The sequence below is a fragment of the Oryctolagus cuniculus genome, chromosome 11 (genome assembly GCF_964237555.1).
Source record: "Oryctolagus cuniculus chromosome 11, mOryCun1.1, whole genome shotgun sequence".
In the NCBI taxonomy this organism is placed as follows: Eukaryota; Metazoa; Chordata; class Mammalia; order Lagomorpha; family Leporidae; genus Oryctolagus; species Oryctolagus cuniculus.
This window is the reverse complement of record NC_091442.1, coordinates 85274203-85301363: the sequence shown is the minus strand read 5'-3', so window position 1 is coordinate 85301363 and position 27161 is coordinate 85274203. Positions and strand designations below refer to the sequence as shown.

Below are 27161 nucleotides of genomic sequence, written 5' to 3'. Positions count from 1 at the left end.
AAAAAAGGATAATGTGAATTAAGAGATAGTATAAGCTTTTCATTACTTTTTAGCAATCCACTCATATATAGTGAAGCATTTATGAGAAATAACAGACTGCTTGGGGCTTGTGTAAAAGTGTCCAGGGGAGATGGGTGTGGGTGAAGTGTAGGCATTATGTACCTTCAAGTTTGTACACAGGACTCAAGATTGGTAAAATACTGATTACTGTTTAAGTTTGTGAATGACTACATATGAGTTCTTATATTCTGATTTGCATATTTGGATAGTTTTGAAATCTTATCTAATATTTTACTGCTGTACAAACTACCTGCTCATTTATACACATCCTGCCTGCTAACTCAGTATCAATACTATAACCTACAGCAAAACAATTACTCTCCTCATCTATGCGGAGACTGCAAAATTTAAGAAAGTTACTTTTTCTGCTTTGAAGAACTTTATAATCTCTTTGGCTCGGCATGAAGGACACTTGATCCTAGCTGTCCATTTCTTCTTTGTGCATTAGAAACCACAAGCTTTCTGCTAATGAAAGGAACTTGCTCCGTTCTGAGCAGGATGCTGGCTTCATTCTGTCCACTCTTTATTCAGGATTGCTTTAGAGAACATAAGGTAATTCCATGAAGTGCCAACCCGTCACCTTGTTTCAGTAAGACAAATAGTCCCACGAATCCTTAGAGTGAATAGCTCACTTACAAGATGTTCATTTCTTTAACAGTATAGAATATTGCCACAAGTAACTTAAAGAACAGCGCAAAATGTGCTTTATATTAGGCAATTTGTATAGCTGGCTTGGTTCCTGGGTTGTTCTTCCCTTTAGAAGTAGATTTTTCCCTTTTGGTAATGTGGACAACTCTTCCAAATGAAAATGCAAATAATCTTCAAATACAACTAATTTACAACTCTATCTACACTCGTACCTTTCATCTGCTTTTATTCATTAAAAGTGAAAATGTTATATGTAGCAAATATCAAGAATCTCAAATATTGAACAAGAATTACAACTCAGATTACAATGTCCTATTGACATACCAACTCAGGAATGCAGGTCGACCTTTTCATAATATTTTCACGGGTGCTTATTTTATTAGTGTATGCTTGTGCAATGAAAAAAGTGGAATATGACTTTCTGTTAGCCATTATTTCATTGTTTATTTAAAATATATAGCAGTGATTTAAAAATATTTACACCATAGGACATTCGTGTTTAGAAATGCAATCTTAGCAACAGTTTCAACAGATACATCGAATAATTTGCTTCAACTGAAATCACTGCTGCTTCTTCAGAGCAATAACAGCATAACATCTGGGAGATTTCACAGGATCAAACAACTTCACGAGTGCAGACCATGCAATATCTTCCTGCAAATTGACAGGTGTTTTAGATATACAACGATTAGAAGAAGAACACAAGGAAAAATAAGTCAAGCCATAAACTATAATTATGACCACATAAAAATTATGTAAAACTACTCTTTGCAAAATAACATTAATATTTACAATTTTATCTTCAAGAGTTTATGTTGAAGGAATTATTAGAGATGTACATGGAAAGTGAATTACAAGGTTTATTTGCTGTGATCATGAAAAATTGGATATTGCCAATAACCCAAGAACATTTCAAATAAAGGAAACAAATTTGATGCAAAAATGCATTTATAATTTGATTTTAATTTTAATGAAGGTACAAATAATGTGTACACATATATTTGAGAGAATCACTAGGAAATACAACAAAAATTTAACAGGCTATTTCAAAAGATGGTATCTTGATTACTTTCAATTTTCTGTCTTATATTCTATGTATTTAACAAATTGTAATATAAATATGTATTACCTTTATAATGTTTAAAATATTAAAATTAATACTCATATGATTCTATTGTTTCATTACAACATAGCACTCTTTGTGAATACTGTTTGCCTAAATACTGTACTTAGATTAATACAAATTGTTTTGAATAGGAAAATGAAGGGCAGGCATTTGGTTCAGCATTTAAGATGCTGCTTGGGGTACCCATAATTCCATACTAGAATGTTTGGGTTTGAGTCTTGGCTTCACTCCTGATTCCAGCTTCCTGCTAATGTGCATCCTGCAGGCAGCCATGGTAGCTCAAGTAGTTGAGTCCCTGTCACCCACTTGAGAGACCTGGATTGAATTTCTAGCTCCTGGTCAGCTAGGCCCAGCCCCAGACATTTTAGGTATTTGGGGAGTTAATCAGCACATTGAAGATCTTTGTCTCTCTGTCTCTCTGTTTTCCCTCTCTCTCTCTGCCTTCAAATAAAATGAAAATTAAAATAAAAAAGGAAAAATAAAGTTGTGAAATAGGTATTAATTCTGTCATCTACCAACTTGGGAATCAAGGTTATTTGGAGTTAGCAGTCCACTTAAGAAAGTGTTTATTTCAATATTTAAAAATTGCCTTTCTCCATAAAAATATAAATTAGGACAAAGCAATATTTATTCAAATCCATTTGTCCCTAGCAGACTATTGAGGAGAAGAAGGCAGAACTCCCAATATGGTAAAACAATTAAAATAAAGGATTTATACTTGAAATATTAGGCTGAGTCCACAAATGGGTTTGATTTGAACATCTCATCTGCAAAGAATATTTTCACTAAATATAACCAAAAAGCAGTGTTTTTGTCACTCAGATAAATAAGAATGTTTAAAACAGAAGTAATATTCATTGATCAGAATCAAGTTTTTCTACTGCTAATGATTATATCCAAAAGTTCATAAGTGAATTAAAAAGGAAACTCTCACAAAATGTAATATGTACACAATATCTTTTATGCATGGTATTAATTTTTGCTATATAATATGTCATATATGGTAGCATGTGTTCACTGCCTATGTATGGCAATTGCCACACAATTAAAAAGAATGTGTACTTTATTATAGCAACTTTGCTGAAAACATCTGTCATACACATGCTTACATGTTTAAAAGAGGTAAAATGAATATTTAAACTATGAAAACATGAGAAAAATTATCTTACTAGTTTATGTAAAATAACCTTATTTTAAGCAAGTAAGTTCAGATCACTGTATTAAGTAAAGATATTTGTTATGCATTAAAAATTTTTTTACCTGCTCTTTAAGGTAGCAAAGTCGATCCAGAAGAATCAGTGTCTCTATACAAGGAGCCAGAACAACTTTCAACTAAAAGAAGAATAATATAGAGTGGTGCTACTTAAAAACAAACAAACAAACAAAAAAAAAGAGAAAGAAAAAGAAAAAAGAGACCAGCTTATTTCTTTAACACTCATGTTTAGGAAAATATATCCACATAAGTTTTTATAGATCAGATTTCTAATACCCACTGTGCATCTTCAGAAAAAGAACACTGAAGAGATAGTTTTTAATAGTGACAGGAAAAGAATGGCCTCTAAGTGACTTTGGAGTAGAATCCAACAAGCAATCATATGTGGTAGAAAGTTTTTTAAAAGGGGACTAGGAATGAAATTCATTAAAAGGAATGCTTGTGAAATAACTGCCATTGAGACCAATACGTGTTCAAAGGATTCTGAAACTTCATTCCATGCATTTATAACACACTCTAAGAGAAATGCACCATGTGTTGTCTTTATTACATTACTGACACCTAATACAGCTCTGAAATAGGAACTGATCCAAAACAGTCTTTCTACAGAAAGAAAAAAAAAAAAACAATACAGATTGGCTGGCTCCATAATAAAATTTAATAAGACCCTATTGAAGTCTAGCAATGTATCCAATTTAATATGTTTAATTTTGAGATTTACCATATTAAAAGCTTCCAGTTCATTCATTCTAGGCTTATACTTCTCGTAGTATTCCATTATAAGTTTTTCTGGTAGCTTCAAGATAAAAACAACAATAATGAACTTGATAGTATTTTTCCTTATCAAACATCTCCCATGAAAAATAAACATGGCATCAATCTAACACAACATTAGGTGTCTGAAAAGTTCTTTCTAAGGGCATTCACAAAGCAAATCTATAAAACAATAATTTCATTTAAATCTTCTCCATTGTTATAGGTTATTAGGCATGCATAAATAAAATTATTAGTAACACCACATTAATATTTTTTAATGTCAGTAAATAGTGATGAAATATTTATTATCACTTATTTCCATGCTTGATGAATATAGGAGTTCACTAAACACTTTTTTGAATAAAAATAATATGTAAATACTGCATCTAAAACTATATATCCTAGAGAAAAATTCCAAGGCAACAGGAACACAGTAATGGTGTTGCTTCATACTCAACATAATTTCTCTTAACATTCAGCTAACAAAGCCATCTATAATCACTATCATCTATTTTTTTCCCTAAAACATTTACCCACAGTATACTGAATTCTTGTACTTAGCAAATTACATTCTAGTTCACTTACATGTTTCCGTGCCTCCCAGCTGAACTTTGATTACTGAATCAATTTTGCCTATTTCTGGACTTCTTAATGACAATTATGTTATTGTAAAATAACCAATGAAATACGAATACAAAAGGAAAAGATGTTTCTGAAGTTGAATGCCTTTGTGAAAGGCTTAATAAAGGAAATTCAACAGAAGAAATTGCTGTCAAAATACATGTGGTAAAAACAAATGAAAGACTGGATAAAGAGCCAAGAATCTTTTTAAAAGCCTCTATTCTTTTTCTTTTTTTAAAGATTTATTATTTATTTGAAAGTCAGAGTTAGAGAGAGGCAGAGGCAGAGGCAGAGGCAGAAGCACACACACACACACACACACAGGTCTTCCATCCACTGGTTCGCTCCCCAGATTGCCGCAACTGCTGGAGCTGAGCTGATCTGAAGCCAGGAGCCAGGAGCTTCCTCCAGGTCTCCCACATGGGTGCAGGGGCCCAAGGACTTGGGCCATCTTCTACTGCTTTCCCAGGCCATCGCAGAGAGCTGGATCAGAAGTAGAGCTGCTGGGACTTGAACAGTTGCCCATATGGGATGCCAGCACTGCAGGTGGCAGCTTTACCTGCTATGCCACAGTGCTGACACCTATATTCTTTTCCTTACTGAGCTCAAATTTTTTTGAATTAGCAGAAAAGGGTAACAGTGAAAGCATGGCTTTGTTTAATCTAACTTCTTGAGTAACCTTCAAGAAAAGATCTCTCCCTTAGTATAGAACCCATGCAGATTATCTACTTCCTAATCCTTTTAAAATTTCATCCATCTTTGAATTAAATGAGTATCTCCTAGACCAAGTGTTCAAAGAACAAGTTGGACTGGATTCATGCTTGTGCTTTAAGGCAGCAAAAATCTGTGTCTCACAAACTTGCATGTGTGTGTGTCTGTGTGTGATTTACAACCTTTAGTCCTTTACCTCTACCATCCTGAGAATCAGCCATTGCCAGAAAAATCAGAACTTATAATCTTTGCAATTTTGCTTTCTACAAATAGTTTTTCATTGTGATTCTTTGGGTCTTTTATTTTTTGTGTTCTTCTTTTGTGCCAAACAAGAAAGAATCACACTGAGGGTTGTTGATTTTGTTTCTCAGTTGATGACCTTTTGGAGAATTGTGTTCCACTAGGTTTGGTTGAGATCTGTAATTTGAAGCATTTCCTCATGGCCTCTATCATCATTCTATTAAGTTCACTGTATCTGATAACACACATAGTTTGAGATTTAAAGGAAGTACAATTTCTAATGTTCTATAGCACAATGGGAAAGCTATTGTTGACAAAGATTATTTGCACATTACAAAACAGCAAGTAGTGGTAACTTAGAATGGTCTTAACACAAAGAAGTAATAAATGTTTTAGGTGACAGAGATGCCAATTATGCTGATCTGGATATTTTATATGTGCATCAAAATTTGTCAACTATAACCTATGAATAAGTAATATTTTAAGATGTCAGTTAAAAATTCAAAAAAATATTAAAAGACATTAATTAAAGTTCACATTTTAATCAGATATCCTTAGTTTTAACTTGATACTCTTTTCCAGTTCTAGAATGCCTCCAAGATACCACATTACATTTAAGCCCTCCTGGCTCTGATGGCTTCTCAGACTTGCCTTGTCTGAATGATCTTGACAGCTTTGAGCAGCAATGCTCAAGTATTTTGTAGAGTACTCCTCCGTTGGCATTTGTCAGATGTTTTTCTCATAAATAGACTGGAGTTAGGGTTTTTGAAAGACCACAGGAGCAAGGTGCTATATTCCTCACATTATACCAAAGATACATATTATCAATAAGACTTTTCATTATCAATGCTGACCTTGATTTAGTGTTTGTCAGGTTTCTTCACTCTTTGAACAAAAGTCACAATACGTAGCTAGCACCTAGCAATGGGAATTATGTTCCATTTCCTTGAGGGTAGAATATCCACATATATTACTTGATATTCTCTTCCATGGGAAATGTGCCTCTTCTTCATTTATGAAAAGTATTTCAAAAAGTTCATTAAAAGATGGGATTAAAAAAATAAGTGTAGGGGCTGGTATTGTGGTACAGCAGGTTAAGTCACCACTTGTGATGCTAGCATCCCGTAAGAGCGGCAGTACGTGCTTTGGCAGCTTCATTCCATTGCAGCTCCCTTGCTAACATGCCTGGGAAAGCAGCGGAAGATGGCCCAAACTGGGACCTTGTACCCATGTGGGAGAATGGAATGAAGCTCCTGGTTCCTGCCTTTGACTTGGTCCAGCCCTGGCCGTTGTGGCCATTTTGGAAGTGAACCAGTGGATACAAGAACTCTTTTACTCTGTCTCCCTCTATAAACCTGCTTTTGAAATAAATAAATAAATCTTAAAAAGAAAATACAAGGTTGGAATATAAAAAAGATAAGTTTATTGTGGTGCAAAAAATTGGAGACCACATACAGTTTATTTATGATGCACATTCTCCATGAATTTTTGAAGATCCTGTGTACAAATAGATTTCAAAATATTTTGCAACAAAATAAGCTTACCTTTAAATTCCATTTTTCATGAAATTTTTGAAGTACCCTCATCCAAACATTTTGTGCTTCCCCAAATGTTATTTTGAATGTAAACATACATCTGAAGTACACAAATTTCAAATGTTTTTATTTGCTAATAGAAATAAAATTTGAACCTACTAACATTTGAACAGTAAATTTTACCATACGATATTTTGAGATTTGATTATTTACAGCCTTTGTCTATACTCCTGAGGAATAGTGGTTTTCCTAGTTACTACTTGTTGAATTCTTTATTTAGTGGCGGGTTAAGCTTGTGATTATAAAGTAAACTGAAGGCATGTCACTGCAAAAATTAAGAGAAAAATAAGAAAGGAAGGAGGGAGGTAGGAGCGAGGGAGAAAAGGAAGGTAGGGTGGGAAGTATCATTATGTCCTTAAAAGTATATATATGAAATACCTGACATTTGTTCCTTTTATATAAATAGAAATTTTCAAAAAATATTACTTTCAGTTCATAGTCATCCTAAAAATGAGGACTGGCAAATCGTATAATTAAATATTATTTCATCTGAATTAAATAAACCATTGCATAATATAAACTTCAATAATTCTTATCAAAAATCACACTAAAATTGTTTTTTCCTATATTAACAGTAGTATTAATAATTCAGAAGCTTTTAATTTTTTCCTAAATAAAAAATAATAATGCATTTTCCCTTTATTTGTTCTTATTCTTTTAGTTATAATATCTTTTACTACTCCTCAGAGCTATTGGTTGCCAGGGGAACATCTGTGTACCTAATGTTTTTCTGTAATTAGCTTGAAAAATAAAGACAATTTTAAAAGGCACTATGGTTTTTATACAGAATTAGACTAACATTACATGAGATTTTTCTATTGTTTAATGGCAATATTTTTATCTTCAATGTATGTGAAATTAGATATTATTAGATATTATTTGAATACAATTATACTGATTTTGATGGCTATTTGGAAGTATAATTATTAGTTCTTGTGGTTTTCTTAAAATTTAACTGGCTCAAATCTATACATCATAAGATACAAGAAAAAGTAATATGTTAATTCTAAAGAATATTTTAGGAGGCTTAAAATTTGAGGCATAAAATTCCTCAAAAAACTAAAAATAGGTCATTGTGTAACCCAGCTAACCCATTACTGGCCCAAGGGGAACAGAATCACTCTATTGAAGAGACATCTGCATTCCCATGTTTATTGCAGCAGTATTAACAACAGTCAAAAATTAGAAACAACTTAGTATCTATCCACTTGTGGGGTCTAATAAAAAAAGGTGATCTCATAGAAGTTAAAAGTATAAGGGTGATTAACAGAGGCAGGGGTGAGATGGGAAGAAGGGAAGAGGAAGAGGTTGACTAATGGGTAGTAAGTTATAGTTTGACAGATACAAGAAGTTCTGTGCTTCTATTGCATGGTGGGGTGACTATAGAAAACACACTATATTTTCTCTTAAAAATAACTTAGAAGGTTTAAAAAAACATTTATTTACTTACTTGAGAGGCAGAGAGAGAAAGAGAGAGAGACCTTCTGTTGGTTTACTTTTCTAAACACCTGCAACAGCAGGGCTGGGCTGGGCTAAAGTTGGGAGCAGGGAACTCCCTTTAAATTTTCCACATGGTGGCAGAGACCAAGTACTGGAGCCATTAACTGCTGCCTCACAGAGTGCCACATAAGCAGGAAGGTGGCAATGGCAGCAGAGCTCAGATTCAAATCCAGGAACTCTGATGTGAGATGTGGATGTCTGAAGGTGTCTTAACTGGTACACCAAATGCCCTCTGTTATTATGGGCTGTTTTGCATCCTGCCTATAGTTAACAATGTACATTGATGAGACTCGGCCGTCATCCCTTTGTGGGTTCCTCAAAACTTGAATGATTCTAGTCTTTCTGTTAAGTAAATGCATGCATGGAATAATCTTCTACCAATGTTTGAAAAAATATGAGTAAGTTTTTATTTCTTGCAATCAAATAACCAAATAGCACATCTCCTCCTCTTTTAAACCTTGATAAAAGTAAACTACTTAATCATAATTCTGATAATGTATCCATATGGGGATGATCTATGATGAGTGTAGACATGTAAACACAGGAGTATAGCTCTCTAGTGATGTAATTTGATATAGAAATCGGGCTTGGATATCTAGAATTATGTATGGATAGCATGTCCCTTAAAAGTAGGAAGATAACATAATTTGTCACACTTTTTAGAGTGAAGCATTAGTGTTACTAATAATTAGGGAAATAAAACAGGTGTAAAGCAGGACTCTCTGGGACAAGCCAGGACATATGTTCACTATATTTTTTAAAAATCATTTCAAATCACAAATTTCTCAATCTGGCTTTTGACAGGAAGCAAAATAATAGTGATTTCTTCTCTTCTCAGTTAGAATGTTAGTTTTTTGAGAGAAGGAAATTTTGTGTCCTTTTTACCTTACAACTGTCTGAACATTTGATTTTGGAGTCCCTGATAAACACATAAAAGTCTGGAGCTCGGTTTGTAAGAAGAGATCTGCCTAGTATAGACCAATCCTTTTCAAATTTTAAGAGTGTATAAAATCATTTGGACCTTGTCAGAAGGTATTTTCTAATTCATTGTGTCTGTCCCAGAGGCTGCTGTTGCAGGTGCTCCTTGTACTACACTTTGAGTTGAGACAGTATATACAGCTTGGTCACCTGCACAAAAATGGACTGGTATTAGGTTAACCTGCTAGGAAGAGGGGCAAAGGAAAGAGCCAAGGGAGAGATTAAATAAATGAGGGTGTGAATCTCAGGCCCATACTGGGCTAATACATTTTGGCATCTTTTTCGAATTTTTCAATTCTTTATCTATAGAACAAAGGTGGTATGAAGTCGCAGTGGGGTTTAGTACAGATCTTCACTGTTAGGGAGGCAAGACCAAAAAATCATTGATGATCCCATGAGACACTAAAGGTGCTTCAAGTCTAACACTTGCTGGGGGATTAAAGGTCACATGATAAAGCAATGAAGGCTTAAGAGAGAGAGAATTAAGGCATGATAGGCTTGGGGTTTTGTCAGAATTACAAATCTGTAATCTATTCTTTTCTTGTTACATATCTAAAGGAAACGAAATAAGCACCCTGAAAAGATATCTATACTCCCATTTTCATTGTACTGTTAATCACAATAGCAAGATACAGTCACAATCTAACTGCTCATCAATGAATAAATGGATAAATGCTACATATACACAAGGGAATATTATTCAGCCTTAAAAAGGGGGATCTTGTGATCTGCCACAGACGCATAAACTTTAAGGATATTATACTTGCTAAGTGAAATAAACCAAACAGAAGAAAAACAACTTTGTGTGATCGATCTCATTTGGAACCTAAAAAAATAATTCAAATCTACAGAAACAAACCATAAAAAAGTGATTATTAGCATTGGAAGGCAGGTGATGAGGTACAGAATAGAAGATGCAGGTCAAAGAATATAAGTCAAAGATACATAGCATATACATAAATATTTGAACTCTCAGCCAGGAAAATCCCAAACTGACTTCTAAATAGGATTCTCCTTAAAGCTTCCCCCAAAGTCTTAAAACTCCATGCCTCGCTGAGTATATGAAAAGTACTGTACTTGTGCCTGTTTAGTGGAGTCAAAAGGTTCCTAGGGAAGAAGTGTGTACTAGAGTTCTGGTACATATAATATCAAAGCAGTAAGAAAAATGACATTCTTGCAAAGAAGTGATCTCTTCAGAGCTTCAGGTCCTGGTATGGTGGATAAGAACTAATTAATTAGCCTCTGGAAGAGGAAATAATTTACTGTCTAGTTCTCAGAACAGTGATTTCCAAATCACCTTCCTGTGATTTCTTTTTTCCCTTCCAACATCTACTGAAATTTCAGAATAGCCTTCCAACTAAGTCTGTTCTGAAATTTTTTATAAATATCAGCAATACGCATAAAATTAAACACCTCCATGAGCCTGATGAATTTGCCAAAAGAAACCATCATATATGAATTTTTAGGTTTTGGTGTTTTGACTATTGACAATCTGTCAACAATCAATTAGCAAAGAGATGGTATACTATAAGACACTTTTAAATTAAACTATTAAAGTGGAATCTTCCATAATATTTTGCTACAGAAAAAATTCAAGTTGATTAAAGTATGAATTCTAATGCAAAGTGCCTTTCTACATAGAAGTTAGAGAAAAGATGCTATGAACGCAAATTAAATTGTTGTTCAATGTGCTTGCTGGAGTATTTTCCTAAAACATGAAATCTTAATGAGAAAATGAGAACAATGAGTAATATGTTGTGTGGGGCAAAAGTCAGCTTGATTGATGGGTGAGGAATCTGTCCAAACGTGTTTTTTCATGGCTGTTGGCCAGCAACTTTGGTGGGCAGTCATGTCAGTAGGGGTCAGGATGACCGGCCACATAAGGACATAGTTGTTTGGTCAGAATCAAACTGATAAAGAGGCCTGGTCTGGGCCACAGTAACTGTCTCAAGGCTTAATGAAGCTGTCTATTAAGTTTGACTCTAAAAAGGCTTGAAACAATTGCTGTCCTTTTATTACAGCCAGTTCATCCTTTCTTACTGCTCCCACTCTTCTAGGTACTAAATGTTATGGTACTTCAGGATAGGCTTTGATTTCCAAGAATGCAGGCTACCTTTGCATTCTACGAAGCACTACTTTGTCTTAACCTGGTATGAAGATCACCTCCTTTGGGTTTGGAGGATGCACCGAGGTTTTACAAATTTTTTAAAAAATATCAAACATTCAAAAAAGTATAAAGAACACTGATATATCTATTACTTAGATTCACCAATTTATGCACATGCCTTTTCAACCCATCCATTCATTTTTATTAATATTGTGATTATTGCTAACCCATCTGACAGTAAACTGAAGGTATCATGACTCTTTATGCCTAAATTGTTCAGCAAGTAGCCCCAAAGAATCAATGTATTCATATAAATGCAGTAATCAAATTCAGTAAATTTAATATTGATACAACACTATTAACTATTCTACAGTCTATATTGAAATGTTACCACTTCTCCCAATAACGGTCATTACAGAGTTTTTAAAAAGCCCCCAATCCAGCATGAGGCACTGCATTTAGCTGTGATGGCTCTTTAGTCTCATTTAATCTGGAATGGTTCCTTAGCCTTCCTGGTTTTTCATGATATTAATACATTTTGAAAAGGCCAGTTGTCTCAATGTTTCCTCATGAGTAGATTCTAGTTAGGCATTTTTCAATAGAAAATATTACATAAATGATATTATGTCCTTTTCAGTGAATCTCATTTTGAGGCACATGATGTCAGTTTGTGCTATTATTTGTTATAGTAACTCTGATCATTGGTTCTGGGGTTTTAACCAGGTTTATCCATTTTGAAATGGATAGATAATCTGGGAGAGATACTTTGAGAATGCATAAATATCATGTTACTTCAAAATCTCTCACCAACATTTCTAACATCCACTGATGATTTGTATTGGATTAGGAAGATAATCTTGGTTATGTTTTAAAAACTTTTCCCACTTCCAACTGTTCTGGGCAAGAGAGACACTCTGTGTTCTTTCAATTCCTACTGCTTAAACTAAAAAACAAGCAAGAAACTAATCCCAAAACATACTTATCTATTTGCTTCCTTTCCCCAGCACGACCTGTTTTACGCTTTATCATGTTGTTTGGTTCTCTTCTCTACCCCTGTGCACAACAGTCTGTGTTTCTTACTCTCACCAGGGTGGCACACAACAGTTGATGAACCTACACTGAAATATCACCACCCAAATGCTACAGTTTATGTTAGGACTTCCCATTGGAGTTATGTATCTTATGAGTTTGGACAAAAGCATAAGGACATGTATCCCCATTATAATATACAGAGTGGTTCACTGCTGTAAAAATCTGTGCTCTGCCTGTTCACCCCTCCTTCCTTCCTTACTCTAACGATCACTGGCCATGGTTTTTACTTTCCCAGAATGTCATATAATGGGGAGAAACACAAAAATCAACAGTAAAAGACAACTACAAAAAGCTGTAAATATAACTAATGAGATTATCAGAAGAGAGGAGGAAAAAAAAATATTTGAAGTAATAAGGACAGAAATTTTTCCAGATTAGTGTCAGGCACCAGACCACAGATCCAGAAATATCAGAGAAAGAACGTAAAGCAGGATAAATAAATAAATGACCAACCAAACAAATAAACAGCTAGGAAGCAGATAGTAATTTTACACGGTAGGAAACTGATTACTACCAGTCCAACTGCTTTAAGTATGAAAACAATTGGGGATTAGAGAGAGAATTGATAAAATAAATAGTAATCCTTTTTTAAGATTTACTTATTTACTTGAGAGGCAAAGTTACAGACAGAAAGAGAGGTCTTCCATCCACTGGTTCACTCCCCAAATGGGCACAATGGCTGGAGCTGGGCTGATCTGAAGCTAGGAGCCAGGTGCATTTTTCCAAGTCTCCCTCGCAGGTGCAGGCCATCTTCTACTGCTTTGCCAAGCCATCGGCAGGGAGCTGGATTGGAAGTGGAGCAGCTGGGACTTGAACTGGTGCTCATATGGGAATCTGGTGCCACAGGTGGATGCTTAACTTACTATGCCACAGAGCCGGCCACTAATAATTTTAGCTCTGATATAACTTAATCATGTCTGTGTAACTATTCTCTTTTAAGGAATCCATTTTATTCTTTTAACCACCTGTTTGTTGCAACTTATAATAAATTTAAACTATCAGAGTAATCCAAGTTCAAATTGATATTTCAGTTACTGACTTATTTGAATGTTTTTTTCCTCAGTTTTAAAATATTATCACTGTCAGTCAATCAGGTTACCTTTATGCCTTTGATAATGTTATCAGTTATTAGCTTGGGACTCCTGTGATGTTACATCTCTCCAGAATTCTTTCATGCAAAGGCTTTTGCAAATTTACAATGTTTAGTTTTTACTGGTTACAAAAGCTATACATCAATGCTTTTCAAAATTATAACCAATTTTTCTTTCTTTACTTATAACTTCTGTATTGTTACCTTGCTTCTTAATTCTTTGTTGATTAATGATTTAACTCAATAAAACTCAAGGGCGAATCTCCTGGAGGTATAAAACAGCAAACTATCTATATTCATAGGAAAGATGAATTGGAATAAAAATTTTGGAAGTTTGCTATCAATATAATTTATACTTTTTCACAAATAGAAGAAATGTTAAAGGTGAATTATATTTATTCATTATATATTCTTATATATAATATATAATTTAAAATATATATTATACTATATATATATTTACCCCATAGAAATTATTTCATGAAAACCATGGGTAATAATATACTCACTTTTGATTCATCTAATCCAAGCTTCTTAAGAGACTTTCTGACATACTCCAGAAAGGAAGAACATTTGGAATAAATTTTACCAACATGTTGATCACTGTAAAACAAAATTGAATATATTTTTCAGTTTTTCCCAATTTAAATTACATATGGTTTTATATTTTGCCACTAAATATTTTTAATTGTCTCCTGAATATATGGTAAAAGCTCCCGATGTGATCAAAATGTACTAGTACTTTTGTGAATATTTTTAAGTTGCAAAACATTCAGATCTACTTTTGAGAATTTTTACAACCTACAGCAGTGGTAGGCAACATTATGAAGATAATACTATGAGAAGGATGTCTTAAGTTTGTGGTAAAAAAGCTTAATTTTAAAAATGAATATACAGGTTTTACAAAAGTTTCCACTGTGCTACAAAAGATCCCTTAATTTTATTGGCTGAATATTACTGTGCACATATCACTGCAACACCTGCTAATAATGGCAATAATTCAACAGTTTTGCAAAGAGAATTTCCTCATGCCAGCCACTGATCAAGTACCATATGCTGAGTTGGGTCTGACTTGATGTCATTTATATTGTACAGACGTTCATTATAATTTTAAACAATAAAGCATGAGATGGTTTTGAATTTAATGAATATAATACTAGTCTACAATATCTCACAATTTTGGTTACATTTTATACATAATGTAAGAATCAAAGCGATTAAAAATAAATCACCACCTACAAATCATCAAAAAACAATGAAGAAAGCCTTACTTTTTGCAGTAAAACTAATACCCCTATGACTGATTAGCCATGTCACTCTAACAATTCTTCCTTTGAAATACATCTCCAACTTATTCCTTCAGCCCAGTTTCAAGACAGCCACCCCAACTACACTTCTTATTACCTCATTCATTTCCTGATTATTCCAATTATTTCCTATTTAAGAACTCTAACTTAACCCTCTGTCCTTCATTTTGGTCTGCTTGTTACTTTCTTAGAAGAACAGTTTTATTTTGTCACTTTCCTGCTCCAAAACCCTTCAGTAACTCTTCAACTTTTGGGGGATAGTTAAATTATCAGGCCCACTATACTCACATTTTCCAATCTCTCATATTGCATTATATTCCAGAATTTATTCTTCCCTCCTTAGATCAATCTATCATTATTTTAGACTGTTCTCTATATTTCTGTTCATGCACACACCTCTTAATGAATTATATTTCCCTCCTCTTTTGTTCAGCTTCAGCTAGTTATACTTTATGATAAAGTTCAAATTTATGTGTTCTTTTGGTAACATCATTAATAATAATCTTTACTAAGTTTGAGATTTTATAACTCTTACCCTTCTTCCATTCATTTGTTATATTTTTTTAAAGATTTATTTATTTATTTGAAAGTCAGAGTTACACAGAGAGAGGAGATGCAGAGAGAGAGAGAGAGAGAGAGAAAGAAAGAGAGAGAGAGACAGAGAGAAGCCAGGAGTCAGGAGCTTCTCCCAGGTCTCCCATGCGGGTGCAGGGGCCCAAGCACTCGGGCCATCTTTTACTGCCTTCCCAGGCCACAGCAGAGAGCTGGATCAGAAGTGGAGCAGTCAGGACTTGAACTGGCACCCATATAGGATGCCGGCACTGCAGGTGGTGGCCTTACCCGCTATGCCACAGCACCAGCCCCTGATTTATTATATTTCTATCACTGCCTTGAGTTAATAGTTATTTAAATTGGTATAAGTTTTAAGAAAATATAAACTATATTTTTATAGGTTTATGTATCATTATCAGATTGCACATACACTTATGCAACTTATGTATAGAAGATATGTTATAGACAGGTGTATCTAATGTATCACAGAATAATGAAATAACTAGATAGTCAGCCAAAGACATCATTTCATATGAACTTCCTGATCCTTACTTCAAAAGAATGTTCAAGTTTTCATTTTGTTTTTAACCCACAAGGACAGATAGGTAGTTAAGTTTCTTCCATGGGCCAGTGGTTCTGGTTCTTATTTTATATTTTTTATAGGCATCTTCTGAATAGCTCAAGAGAAGAGCCACAGCACGGCAGGTAAGTATGTGGTTTCCAATCACATAGGTGCTGTCATCTATGAGCTCCTTGTTCACAAAAATGGTAGAATCAGTTAATACTTTTAGATTCTGTGAGTAGTAAAATAGATTTACTGTGAGTAGTAAATAAAAAATAAACATATGGAGCTCAAAACAGAGCCATGATATGTGCTTGTGATGTTAATATCATTATTTTTGTTGTTGTTGTTGTTTATCACTACTGAACTGTTTAGACTTTTCTTTGATTAGAACTAAAAGAACAGAGTTAAGATGATCACAAGTGCTAGCCATTGTAAGTTGAAGGCAGAATATAATGTTACTGATTTGTGGGGAGCAACTCGGACTAGACTGTTACTGGAATTAAGACTTATTCTATGCATCTGCTCTCCCACAATATGGCGCTGAGAAGGGAGTAACAACTTCTACGCAGCTGCCTCTCGCCAGGTTGAGTGATGACCTGCAGGAGCTGATCCTGCTCCTGATTGCAGGAGAGCAGCGTACTCGGCGTGTGGGTAGCAGAGTTGGGATTGGTGGAAGAGGACTATAAAGGAGGAGAGAGACAACATGCACCAGGAACATCTAGCTGAAGGAACACCTGTGCAGCCCCCGAGAGAGCCGGCCGGCGGTGTGCCGCTCCCCCGCGGAAGTGGGGAAAGTGGCAGGGGGAACCGCCCTTCCACGGAGGTGGAAGGGATAGTAGCCAACCCGGGAAGAACCAGCAGCAAACCCGGGGAGGGCCGAGCAGACAAAAGAACAGCGCAGGGTCCTGTGTCGTTCCTCCACGAAGACGGGGAGCGACATAATGGTGCCGTGACTCGGATAGGAAGCCTAGGCAGGGTTTAGTGTCGTTCCTCCACGAAGAGGGGGAGCGACACTGATTCAAATGAAATAAAATAATAATTAGGAATTATTACAAACAGACTTATGTCAATAAATTGGAAAATCTAGAAGAAATGGATAGATTTCTGGACACATACACTTCATAAAAATTTATGCATGAAGACACAGAAAACCTAAATAGACCAATGACAAAGATGTAGATTGAATTGGTAATAAAAGCCCTCCCAACAAAGAAAAGCCCAGGCCTGGAAAGCATCACTGCTGAATTCTACCAAACTTTTAAGGAAGAAAGAATTTCAATTCTTCTCAAACTATTCATAACAATGATAACAATTAAAAGGGAGGGAATCCTCCCAAACTCCTTATCTTAATTCCAAAAGCAGAAAAAGATACAACAAAGAGAAATATGGACCAATATCACTAATGAACATAGATACAAATATCCTCAACAAAATATTAGCTAATCAAATCCAACAACACATAAAAAAGAACATTCACTCGAAACAAGTAGGATTTATCCTTGGTAAGCAAGGATGGTTCAACATATGCAAATCAATAAATGTGATACATCACATTAACAAATTGAGAAATAAAAATAATATGGTTCTCTCAATAAATACAGAGAAAGTATTTAAGAAAACACAACATCTTTTCATGATTAAAAACCTTAAGCAGGGTCTGGCACTATGGTACAGTGGGTTAACACCCTGGCCTGAAGCACTGGCATCCCATATGGGCACTGGTTCGAGACCTAGCTGCTCCACTCCCTGTTCAGCTCTCTGCTGTGGTCTGGGAAAGCAGTAGAAGATGGCCCAAGTCTTTGGGCCCCTGCACCCACATGGGAGACCTGTAGGAAGCTCCTGACTCCTGGTTTTGGGTTGGCACAGCTCTGGCCGTTGCAACCAATTGGGGAGTGAACCATTGGATGGAAGACCTCTCTCTCTCTCTGCTTCTCCTCTTTCTGTGTAACTCTTTCAAGTTAAAAAAAAAAAAAAAAAAAAAAAAAAAAAAAAAAAAAAAAAACCTTAAGCAAATTGGGTACAGAACATACTTCAATACAATGCAGGCAATATATGACAAGCCCACAGCCAGCACCATACTGATTGGAGAAAAGCTAAAAGCATTTCCACTATGATCTGGAACCAGTTTCAGCCAGAGCCATCATATAAGAACAAATAAATCAAAGGGATACAAATGGGAAAGAGGAAGCCAAATTAGCCCTGTTTGTGGATGATACGATCCTATGTATAAGGGAACCAAACAACTCCACTAAGAGATTACTGGAACTCATAGAGTTTCGCAAAATTGCAGGTTATAAAATCAACACACAAAAATCCATTGCCTTTGTTTACACAAACAATATTGTAACTGAGAAAGAACTTGTCAGTCAGTCCCATTCACAATAGCTCCAAATTTTTTTTAAATGCTTCAGGAAAAATTTAACCAAGAAGGTGAAAGACCTCTACAATGAAAATTTAAAAATGTAAAGGAAAGAAATAGAAAACACACACAGAAAAATGAAAAAAATCTTCCATGTTCATGGATAGGGAGTATTAATATCATTAAAATGTCCATACTACCCAAAACAATTTATAAATTCAATGTGATCCCAATCGAAATACCAAAGACATCTTTTTCAGAACTATAAAAAATGACCCTAAAGTTCATAGGGAATAATAGGAGACCTCAAATAGCTAAAGCAATCCTAAACAATAAAAATAAAGTGGAAAGCATCACAATAACAGATTTCAAGACATTAGAGGGCAGTTATAATCCAAGCAGCTTGGTATTGGTACAAAAAGAGACATGTGGACCAATGGAACAGATTACAGACCCCAGAAATTAATTCATGCACCCACAACAAACTAATCTTTGACAAATGAGTAAAAATCACTCCCTGGTGGAAGGCCAGTCTCTTCCACAAATGGTGCTGGGAAAACAGGATCTCTGCATGCAGAAGTATGAAAAAGGACCCCTACTTTACACCCTATTACAAAAATCAACTTACAATGAATCAGGTATCTATACCTAAGACCTAAAACCATCAATTAGTAGAGGAAAACAGATGGATCACTGCAAAACATAGGCATAGGCAAAGACTTCTTGAATAAGACCCAAGAAGCACAGGCAATAAAGGCCAAAATAGACAAATGGGATTATATCAAGCCAAGAAGCTTCTGTACAGCAAAGGAAACAATAAAGAAGCGACTGACAAAATGGGAGAAGATATTTGCAAACCATACATCTGATACAGGATTCATGTTCAGGATGTATAAAGAGCTCAAGAAACTCAGTGACAACAAACAATCCAGTTAAGAAATGGGCAAAGGATAGGAACAGATATTTCTTAAATAAAAATAAAATTAAAAATAATAAATAAAAATGGCTAACAGACACATGAAAACATACTCAAGATCACTAGGCACCAGGGAAATTAAACTACAAACCACAATGAAGTTTTACCTCACCCTAGTTAGAAATAAAAAAAAAAAAATAACAAATGCTGGTGAGGATGTGGGAAAAAAGGTATCCTAATGTACTGTTAGTGCAATATAAATTAATACAACCATTATGGGAGACAGTATGGAGATTTCTCAGAAATCTGAAAATAGACCTACCATATTGTCCAACCACCCCACTCCTGGGAATTTACCCAAAAGAAATGAAATCAGCATATGAGTTACCTGTATCCCCATGTTTATAGCAGCTCAACTCACAATAGCTAAGATATGGAACCAACCTAGATGCCCATCAATGGATGACCCAATAAAGAAACTGTAGTCTGTAAACACAACGGAATACTACTCAGCCATAAAAACAATGAAATCCTGTCTATCCCAACAAAATGGATGTATTTAGAGACCATTATGCTTAGTGAAATTAGCCAGTCCTCAAAAGACAAATATCACGTTTTCTCTGATTTGTTTAACTAATATATAAAGAGTATAGTTAGGTTTAACTACACAAATAAATGTAATTTGAAATATATGGAGAGGACTGCAGGAGAAATACATTAAACTGCAAAGTGAATAACAACATAGTAACAGATAACAATGTGTCTTGTCAGTGACTTAAATATTTTGCTGAAATTACTCATTTTTTTAAAAATATGTATTTTCATTTTATCTGAAAGAGAGAGAGAGAGAGAGAGAGAGAGAGAGAAAGAAAGAAAGAAAGAAAGAAAGAAAGAAAGAAAGAAAGAAAGAAAGAAATGCCAGAGAGCAGAATCTCTAATCTACCAGTTCACTTCTCAAATGCCTGCAAAAGCTGGAGGCCGGGCCAGGCTGAAACCAGGAACTGGGAGTCAGTTCGGGTCTTCCAAGTGAGTGGCAGGAACCCAAACACTTGAGCCATCACTTGCTGCCTCACAGGGAGTGCATTAGCATGAAGCTGGAAATTACGTGAGAGTTGTAATATGAACTAGGCACTCTGATATCAGGTGCAAGCATTCCAAGCAGCATAGAAACTACTTTACCAAACACTCATTCCTGCACATATTCATTCCTATGACAACTCCATGTTGTAGGTCCCATTATCATACCCATTAAAGTACACAGAAGCTAAGTAAACTACCCAGTGTCTGTTTTCAGAATCTGTAAGTAATATAATTAATATTACTATTTTCAGAAAATGTGTAAGACCAGGGATTTGAAAGCCATTTCTTTCAGTCATGTCTTCTGTATCTTCAGTATCTCCTTACTTACTGATCTTTAGTTCCATCATATGAAAAAACTCAAGGTTTTCCTCTATGAATCAAGCAAAAAACTAAAAAACCTCACAACAAAACTTCTTATCCATATCCTAATATAAGTTAATATGGTGTAATATGGTGGGTGTTACATGACCAAAGGATAAAGGAGAGTTGAATCCTATAAATAATATTTAATGTATAAGAAGTCGGGGCTAGCACTGTGGCTCAATGGGTTAAGCCACAGCCTGCAGCATTCCCCATGGACATGGTTCGAGTCTCAGCTGCTCCACTTCTGATCCAGCTCCCTGATAATGTGCCTGGGAAAGCAGTGAAGGATGACCCAGTTCTTTGGGCCCTGACACCCATGTGGGAGACCCAGAAGAAGCTTCTAGCTGCTTGTTTCAGCTTGACTTAGCCCAGGTCATCGCAGGCATTTGAAAAGTGAACCAGTAGATTGAAGGTCTCTCCCTCTTTCCCATTCTCCCTCTGCCCCCATTTCTCTCTCTCTCTCTCTCTCTCTCTCTCCTTCTTTCTTTAAAATTAAAAAAAATCTAATTAAAGAACAAAAAGAAAAACAAAACAAGAATTCAGTAACATTCATTTGGTATGTCATTAAAAGCACTGTAAAAGATTTCACTATGTTTTCACACTCTTAAGTATTTCATACATTTATATTACCACACTGGGTTGCATATCCAAATCCATATAAATGTACTTCAAAGGAAATATAAGGAATTTTCAAGGGCAAATTTCACTCCAATACTGCCACTATATATTATGGAGTTCCTATGTGAACTTTCTTACTCATTTGACCAAAAAAATGTTAAATAATGTGCCCAAGACCCTACTATGATGATACAGAAGATACTGAGATTAGAAACAAGACAGTAGAGCTTTGTGCTTATTTTCTCTCTCCCCACCCCTGGCTAAAATTCATTTTTTATGTATTGGAAATGCAGAGTGACAGAGGAAGAGACAGAGAAGGCAATCTTCCATTTCCTGGTTCACTCCACAAATGGCCAAAGCTGGGCCATGCCGAAGCCAGGAGTCAGGAATTCCATTCAGGTCTCCCATGTGGGTGCCAGTGGTGAAGCATCTGTGTTATCTTCCGTTGCTTTCATGGGCACAAAAGCAGACAGGCAGCTGGACTGGAAGCAGAGCAGCCAGGACTCAAAATGGAGCTCTGATATGAGATGCCAGCATCACAAGTAGTGTTGTAACCTACAGTGCCATAATATTGGCCACTGTGCCTATTCTTTTTTTTTTTAATTTAAGATTTTATTATTTATTTATTTATTTGACAGGCAGAGTTACAGATAGTGAGAGAGACAGAGAGAAAGGTCTTCCTTCCATTGGTTCACTCCCCAAATGAACACAAAGGCCGGAGCTATGTCAATCTGAAGCCAGGAGCAAGGTGCTTCCTCCTGGTCTCCCATGTGGGTGCAGGGGCCCAAGCACTTGGGCCATCCTCCACTGCACTCCCGGGCCACAGCAGAGAGCTGGACTGGAAGAGGAGCAACTGGGACTAGAACCGGCACCCATATGGGATGCTGGTGCCACAGGCGGAGGATTAACCTAGTGTGCCATGGCGCCGGCCCCCACTGCACTTATTCTATTAATGGTAGGGATATTGCTGTCTCTTGTCAAACTTTTGGGAGTTTTTAAGACATAAATATGCAACTCGGGCTATTAAAGAGGAAGATATTACATGTAGCATTCGATTCATTAAGGAATTTTTTTTCCAAGTACTGTTCCACAATATATGATGTTTATGGATGGAGAACATTGTTACAGAACAGTCATAATCTGATTTATTCTCTTTTTACAGCTTTTAAACAATATTCTGGGGCTAGATTACTTGGTTCTACACATGTAGTGAGCAAAAATAAAAAAACAAACAAAAATCATTTGATTTTTAATAGATGATCAATAAATATGTAAAACCTACAGTATATCAGATACAAGAACTGATGAAAAGCTGATACTAGAAAAGAGAAGCCAGATATGGAATATTACTGAGGAGATAGTGAATTCTGGCTATTTCATATATGGTAATTTTCAGGAAAGTCCTGAAAAGAGTAAATGAGGCAGGCAGACACCTGGGAAAGATGATCAAATGGAGAAGTGTTTCTATCATTTTCAAGGAATATCAAGGAAATTAGTATTTCCTGTGCAGGTATAGACAAAGTGAAGAAGAGTAGAAATGAGAGGGAATAGTGCCCTATAATGTAAGGTATTGCAGGACATAGCAAACATACTAGGTTTACTTCTTAAAGAGAAGCCATTGAAATACTGTGAGTTTAAACTATATTAATGGGATCACAGTGGCTGCAGGGCAGAGATTAGACTGTGGGGGTGAAAGCAGAAGCAGGAAGATCAATCAGGAAAATATTACAATAATCTAGGTGAGAAATGATGGTGGCTCATAATAGCTGTTGGCTCTTCGGATGGTCAAATTGAAAAAATTTTGATGTATTTGGAAGGGAGAGAAGCTGCTGAAGGACTGGATCTAGGTAGTGAGAGGAACAGAACAGTCAACAATGCCTTCAGGATTTCTGGCCTGAGGAACTGAAAGAATAAGACTGTCATTAACTTGGGATTTATCAGCATACAGGTGATATTTACACCCATGAGATGGCATGGAATCACCTGGGAAGTAGCACAGACGAGGCCATTTAGGGGGTGAACCAACAGAAGGAAGACCTTTCTGTCTGTCTAACTCTGCCTGTCCAAAAAAAAAAAAAAAAAAAAGAAGAAGAAGAACATTCTAATAATTAGATGTTTCAAAGAAGAGGAATCAGCAAGCCAAACTGAAAAAGGAGTGAGAGAAAATGGTACCTTGGTCCTTCCCTAGAATATTAAAGAAAGTTTCAATTAAGAGTGGCAAATTGGCTCCAAGATGGCAGGCAAAGCAGGATGAGGGTTGAAAAATGACCATGGAATTTAGCAATGAGCAGTCACTAGTGCCCCTGGGAAAGGTGGTTTGCTGAAGCAATGGAAATAAAATCTCACTGGAATGTGGTTAGAAAATGGGAAAGAGAATGGCAGCATTTTCAAGAAATTTTGTTGTAAAGAACAGAAACAGCACAGAGGCTGGAAAAGAAATTGGCATGCAAAGAGGATTTTGAGAATATGTGGTCTTAACTACCACAATACATCTTTTTATCTATTAATCTTGAAAAGTGGCCCTCAAGGATCTCAGAAGGTGGTAGAGGAATAAGAATGCAATTAATTGTATCGTTAGTTCAATAATAGCAGAGAATTGTAGCATATATATGGAGGGAAAAAGAGGTAGAGGAGGAAGAAAGATGTTACAGAAGGTTTTTTAAAGGACACTCGAGATTTCACTTGACAGAGGTCCTGAGAGAAAAGGGTGGTAGAACTTGGGAGAATATGCCAGGTAGACCACAGTTCCAAGAAATTACAAGAGGTGTAAAAACAGTTGAATGAGAAATAAATGAAGGACGGTGCGCATGGGGAGCAGCGTATGGTGTAGGAAATAAAGAATGGGGCGGTGGAATTGGCTGGAATAGACAGTAATTATAGATCAGAAGTGGCATTCACTGAATGTCATAATCAGGATATTTTGGTTCTGGAGTATAAAAATAAGATAAAATCTTCAGAAGTTAGAAAAATGACTTAGCTGTTTCCAAAAGAGAAATTATAGGAAGTTAAGAACAGATTAAAACAGGGCTCTGTGTCAGAATAAAACATGGTCAGCATACTAAAAAGGAATTAGTATTCTTTCTTTTAATAAAAGCGAATGCAATAGATCTAATTAGAATTCTGCTCAATTGAATCTAACACTCCCCACATGCTTTTCCAATAATGTAATTGTAAGAGAATGGTTTGCTTGTAGCACTTTCCACAAAACAGTTCTATTGCAGATTTTAGGAGAAGGTGAATTGTGTATACAAAATAAATGAAAACATATTCATGTAGGACAGAATAAGAAGAGACAAAATTCAGTCTCTTATCATAAAATATTTATGAAATTAATTATTTTGTGCCTTTTATATGCTAATACTTATTGAAAGACTTATTGGCAACATAAAATCTGGTAAAACTGGTAATCACTTTAGGGAATGGAAAAAAATCTTCAAATTACATTTCAGTTTAAAAGATATACAATTCCTAATCTCAATTTTACCAGACACTATGGATTAACAACTAGCTTTAATTTGGTAAGACACTTTTTAAGATCTTGATTTTCTCTTCCCTATTTGATCAGCAAAATCAAAATTAAAATTAAACCAGGTAACTCATAATTATAGGTAGCAAAAATTATTTCATATATGGCTTTATAAAATTCTTATGAAAGAGTAATAAAGTGAACAAAATGTGTATACTCTATTTCCCCTGCCACAGTTTCAATCGTAAAGAGGATTTTATCTGATGAAATTTCCTTTCTGGAATTTTACTCCTTTTAAAAGTCTCAAGATATGGATTAATTACAAAATAAAAATTTTTCTATAAATGATTGAGTTTAACATAAACATTAAGTGCTAAATTATAGTTATATCAAAATGTCATATTTAAGTCCATGAAAAAGGTTATTTCTAATCTTTGGCCAAGCAGAGACTAACACTGAAGGAAATTTTCAAAATAACGTTCCATGTATTCTAAAATGGCTTATCACAAAAAGATAATTCTTTCTGTTAAACAAAATATGAAAGAATTAAGTGATCTTAATTCCTATCTTTACTATCCTAGTTTGATAGAGATTCTTATCAAATAAACTTTGATTTACAATCTTAAAACAAAGAGCCATTAAGGATGGGATTAGTGAAAACAGTTACAGACCATTGTGGGGAGCAACTCGGACTAGACTAAGTTACTCGAATTAAGACTTATTCTATGCATCTGCTCTCCCACAATATGGTGCTGGGAGAGGAGTAAACAGCTTCTACGCAGCTGCCTCCAGTTCAACCAATAAACAGCAGGACCTGCTCCTGATTGGAGGAGAGCAGCGTACTTGGCGTGTGGGTAGCAGAGTTGGGATTGGTGGAAGAGGACTATAAAGGAGGAGAGAGACAACATGCACCAGGAACATCTAAGGGGAACACCTGAGGAACATCTGAGCAGCCCCCGAGAGAGCCGGCCGGCGGTGTGCCGCTCCCCCGCTGAAGTGGGGAAAGTGGCAGGGGGAGCCGCCCTTCCACGGAGGTGGAAGGAACGGCAGCCAACCCGGGAAGAACCAGCAGCAAACCCGGGGAGGGCCGAGCAGACAAAAGAACAGCGCAGGGTCCTGTGTCGTTCCTCCACGAAGAGGGGGAGCAACAGACCATGAATGTGGACCTAGTCCTGGTTCTTTCAGGCTGTTAACTTCAGACAAGCTTGTAATTACTGTAATCTGAATTTTTCATCACTATATATAAAGAAGTGACTATATAAAGAAGTGACTATACTAAAAATTAGAATATGTTCAATACATGTCTCAAATACACCTGGGTGTACCCTGATAAAATATTAAAATTTTATTTCTATCGAATAAGCATTTACAAGCACTATAAATGTGTATTTAAAAGCGTTATGAATATGTGTAAGGTATAAGGAATATGAATAAAATTAACCGTTGTATGAACCCCAGACTCCAGAAATATATTAGCAGTATACTGACTTCCCCATATTCTTTATCTCATCACTGCCAACTTCATAAGTCATCCTTCCAAAGGAAACTATGATACTGAATCTTAAAGTTATTGTTAGTTTCTCTTGACTGTTTACAGTCTTCATACTCCTAAATAATTTATTATACATTTTTTATTTCTGAATTATATAAATGGAACCATCTTATTGGATGGAATTTTTCCAGGACTTATTTCATTTAAAATTACATCCATGGGGCCAGTGTTGTGGTGTTGTGAGTAAAGCTGCCATGTGCGGCACGACATGTGGCTGGTGGTTCATGTCTTGGCTGTTCCACTTCTGATCCGGACCCCTGTTTATGGCCTAGGAAAAAAAGCAGAAAATGGTTCAAGTGTTTGGGCCCCTGCCACCCACCTGGGGGACCCAGGTGAAGCCCCTGGATACTGGGTTTGGCCTGCCCTAGCCCTAGCCATTGCAGCCATCTGAGAAGTGAACCAGTGGATGGAAGATTTCTTCCTCTTTGTTTCTCCCCCTCTCTCTGTAACTTTGACTTCAAATAAAGAAATAAAAACTTAAAACAAAATAAAATTATATCCATAAGATTCATCCACAAAGATGCAAGCAGTTATTTTATGCATTTCATTGTGTACCATATTTCACTATATGAACGTACTACAATTTATCTATTCTTCTGTTAACAAACTTTGTTTCTATATATTTTTGCTCATAAACATTGCTGCT

General features: G+C 35.7%; 1 protein-coding gene across 4 annotated transcripts in view; it reads right to left on the bottom strand.

Moving 5' to 3' along the window:
- Positions 1-1126: 1126 nt before the first annotated feature.
- METTL25 (methyltransferase like 25) overlaps positions 1127-27161 on the bottom strand; it is a 111159-nt gene continuing 85124 nt past the window's right edge. For 2 of the 4 annotated variants that reach the window (XM_002711367.5, XM_008256851.4), the window contains exons 9-12: positions 14247-14340; positions 3769-3843; positions 3095-3166; positions 1127-1362 (exon numbers count right to left, since the gene is read on the bottom strand). In XM_002711367.5, the coding sequence (XP_002711413.2) occupies positions 1270-1362; positions 3095-3166; positions 3769-3843; positions 14247-14340 (334 nt within the window). In that variant the 3' untranslated portion in view covers positions 1127-1269. Of the gene's footprint in view, positions 1363-3094; positions 3194-3768; positions 3844-14246; positions 14341-26668; positions 26784-27161 lie in introns of those variants that run through there. The other 2 variants (XR_001793373.3, XM_008256850.4) reach the window with 2 other exon arrangements.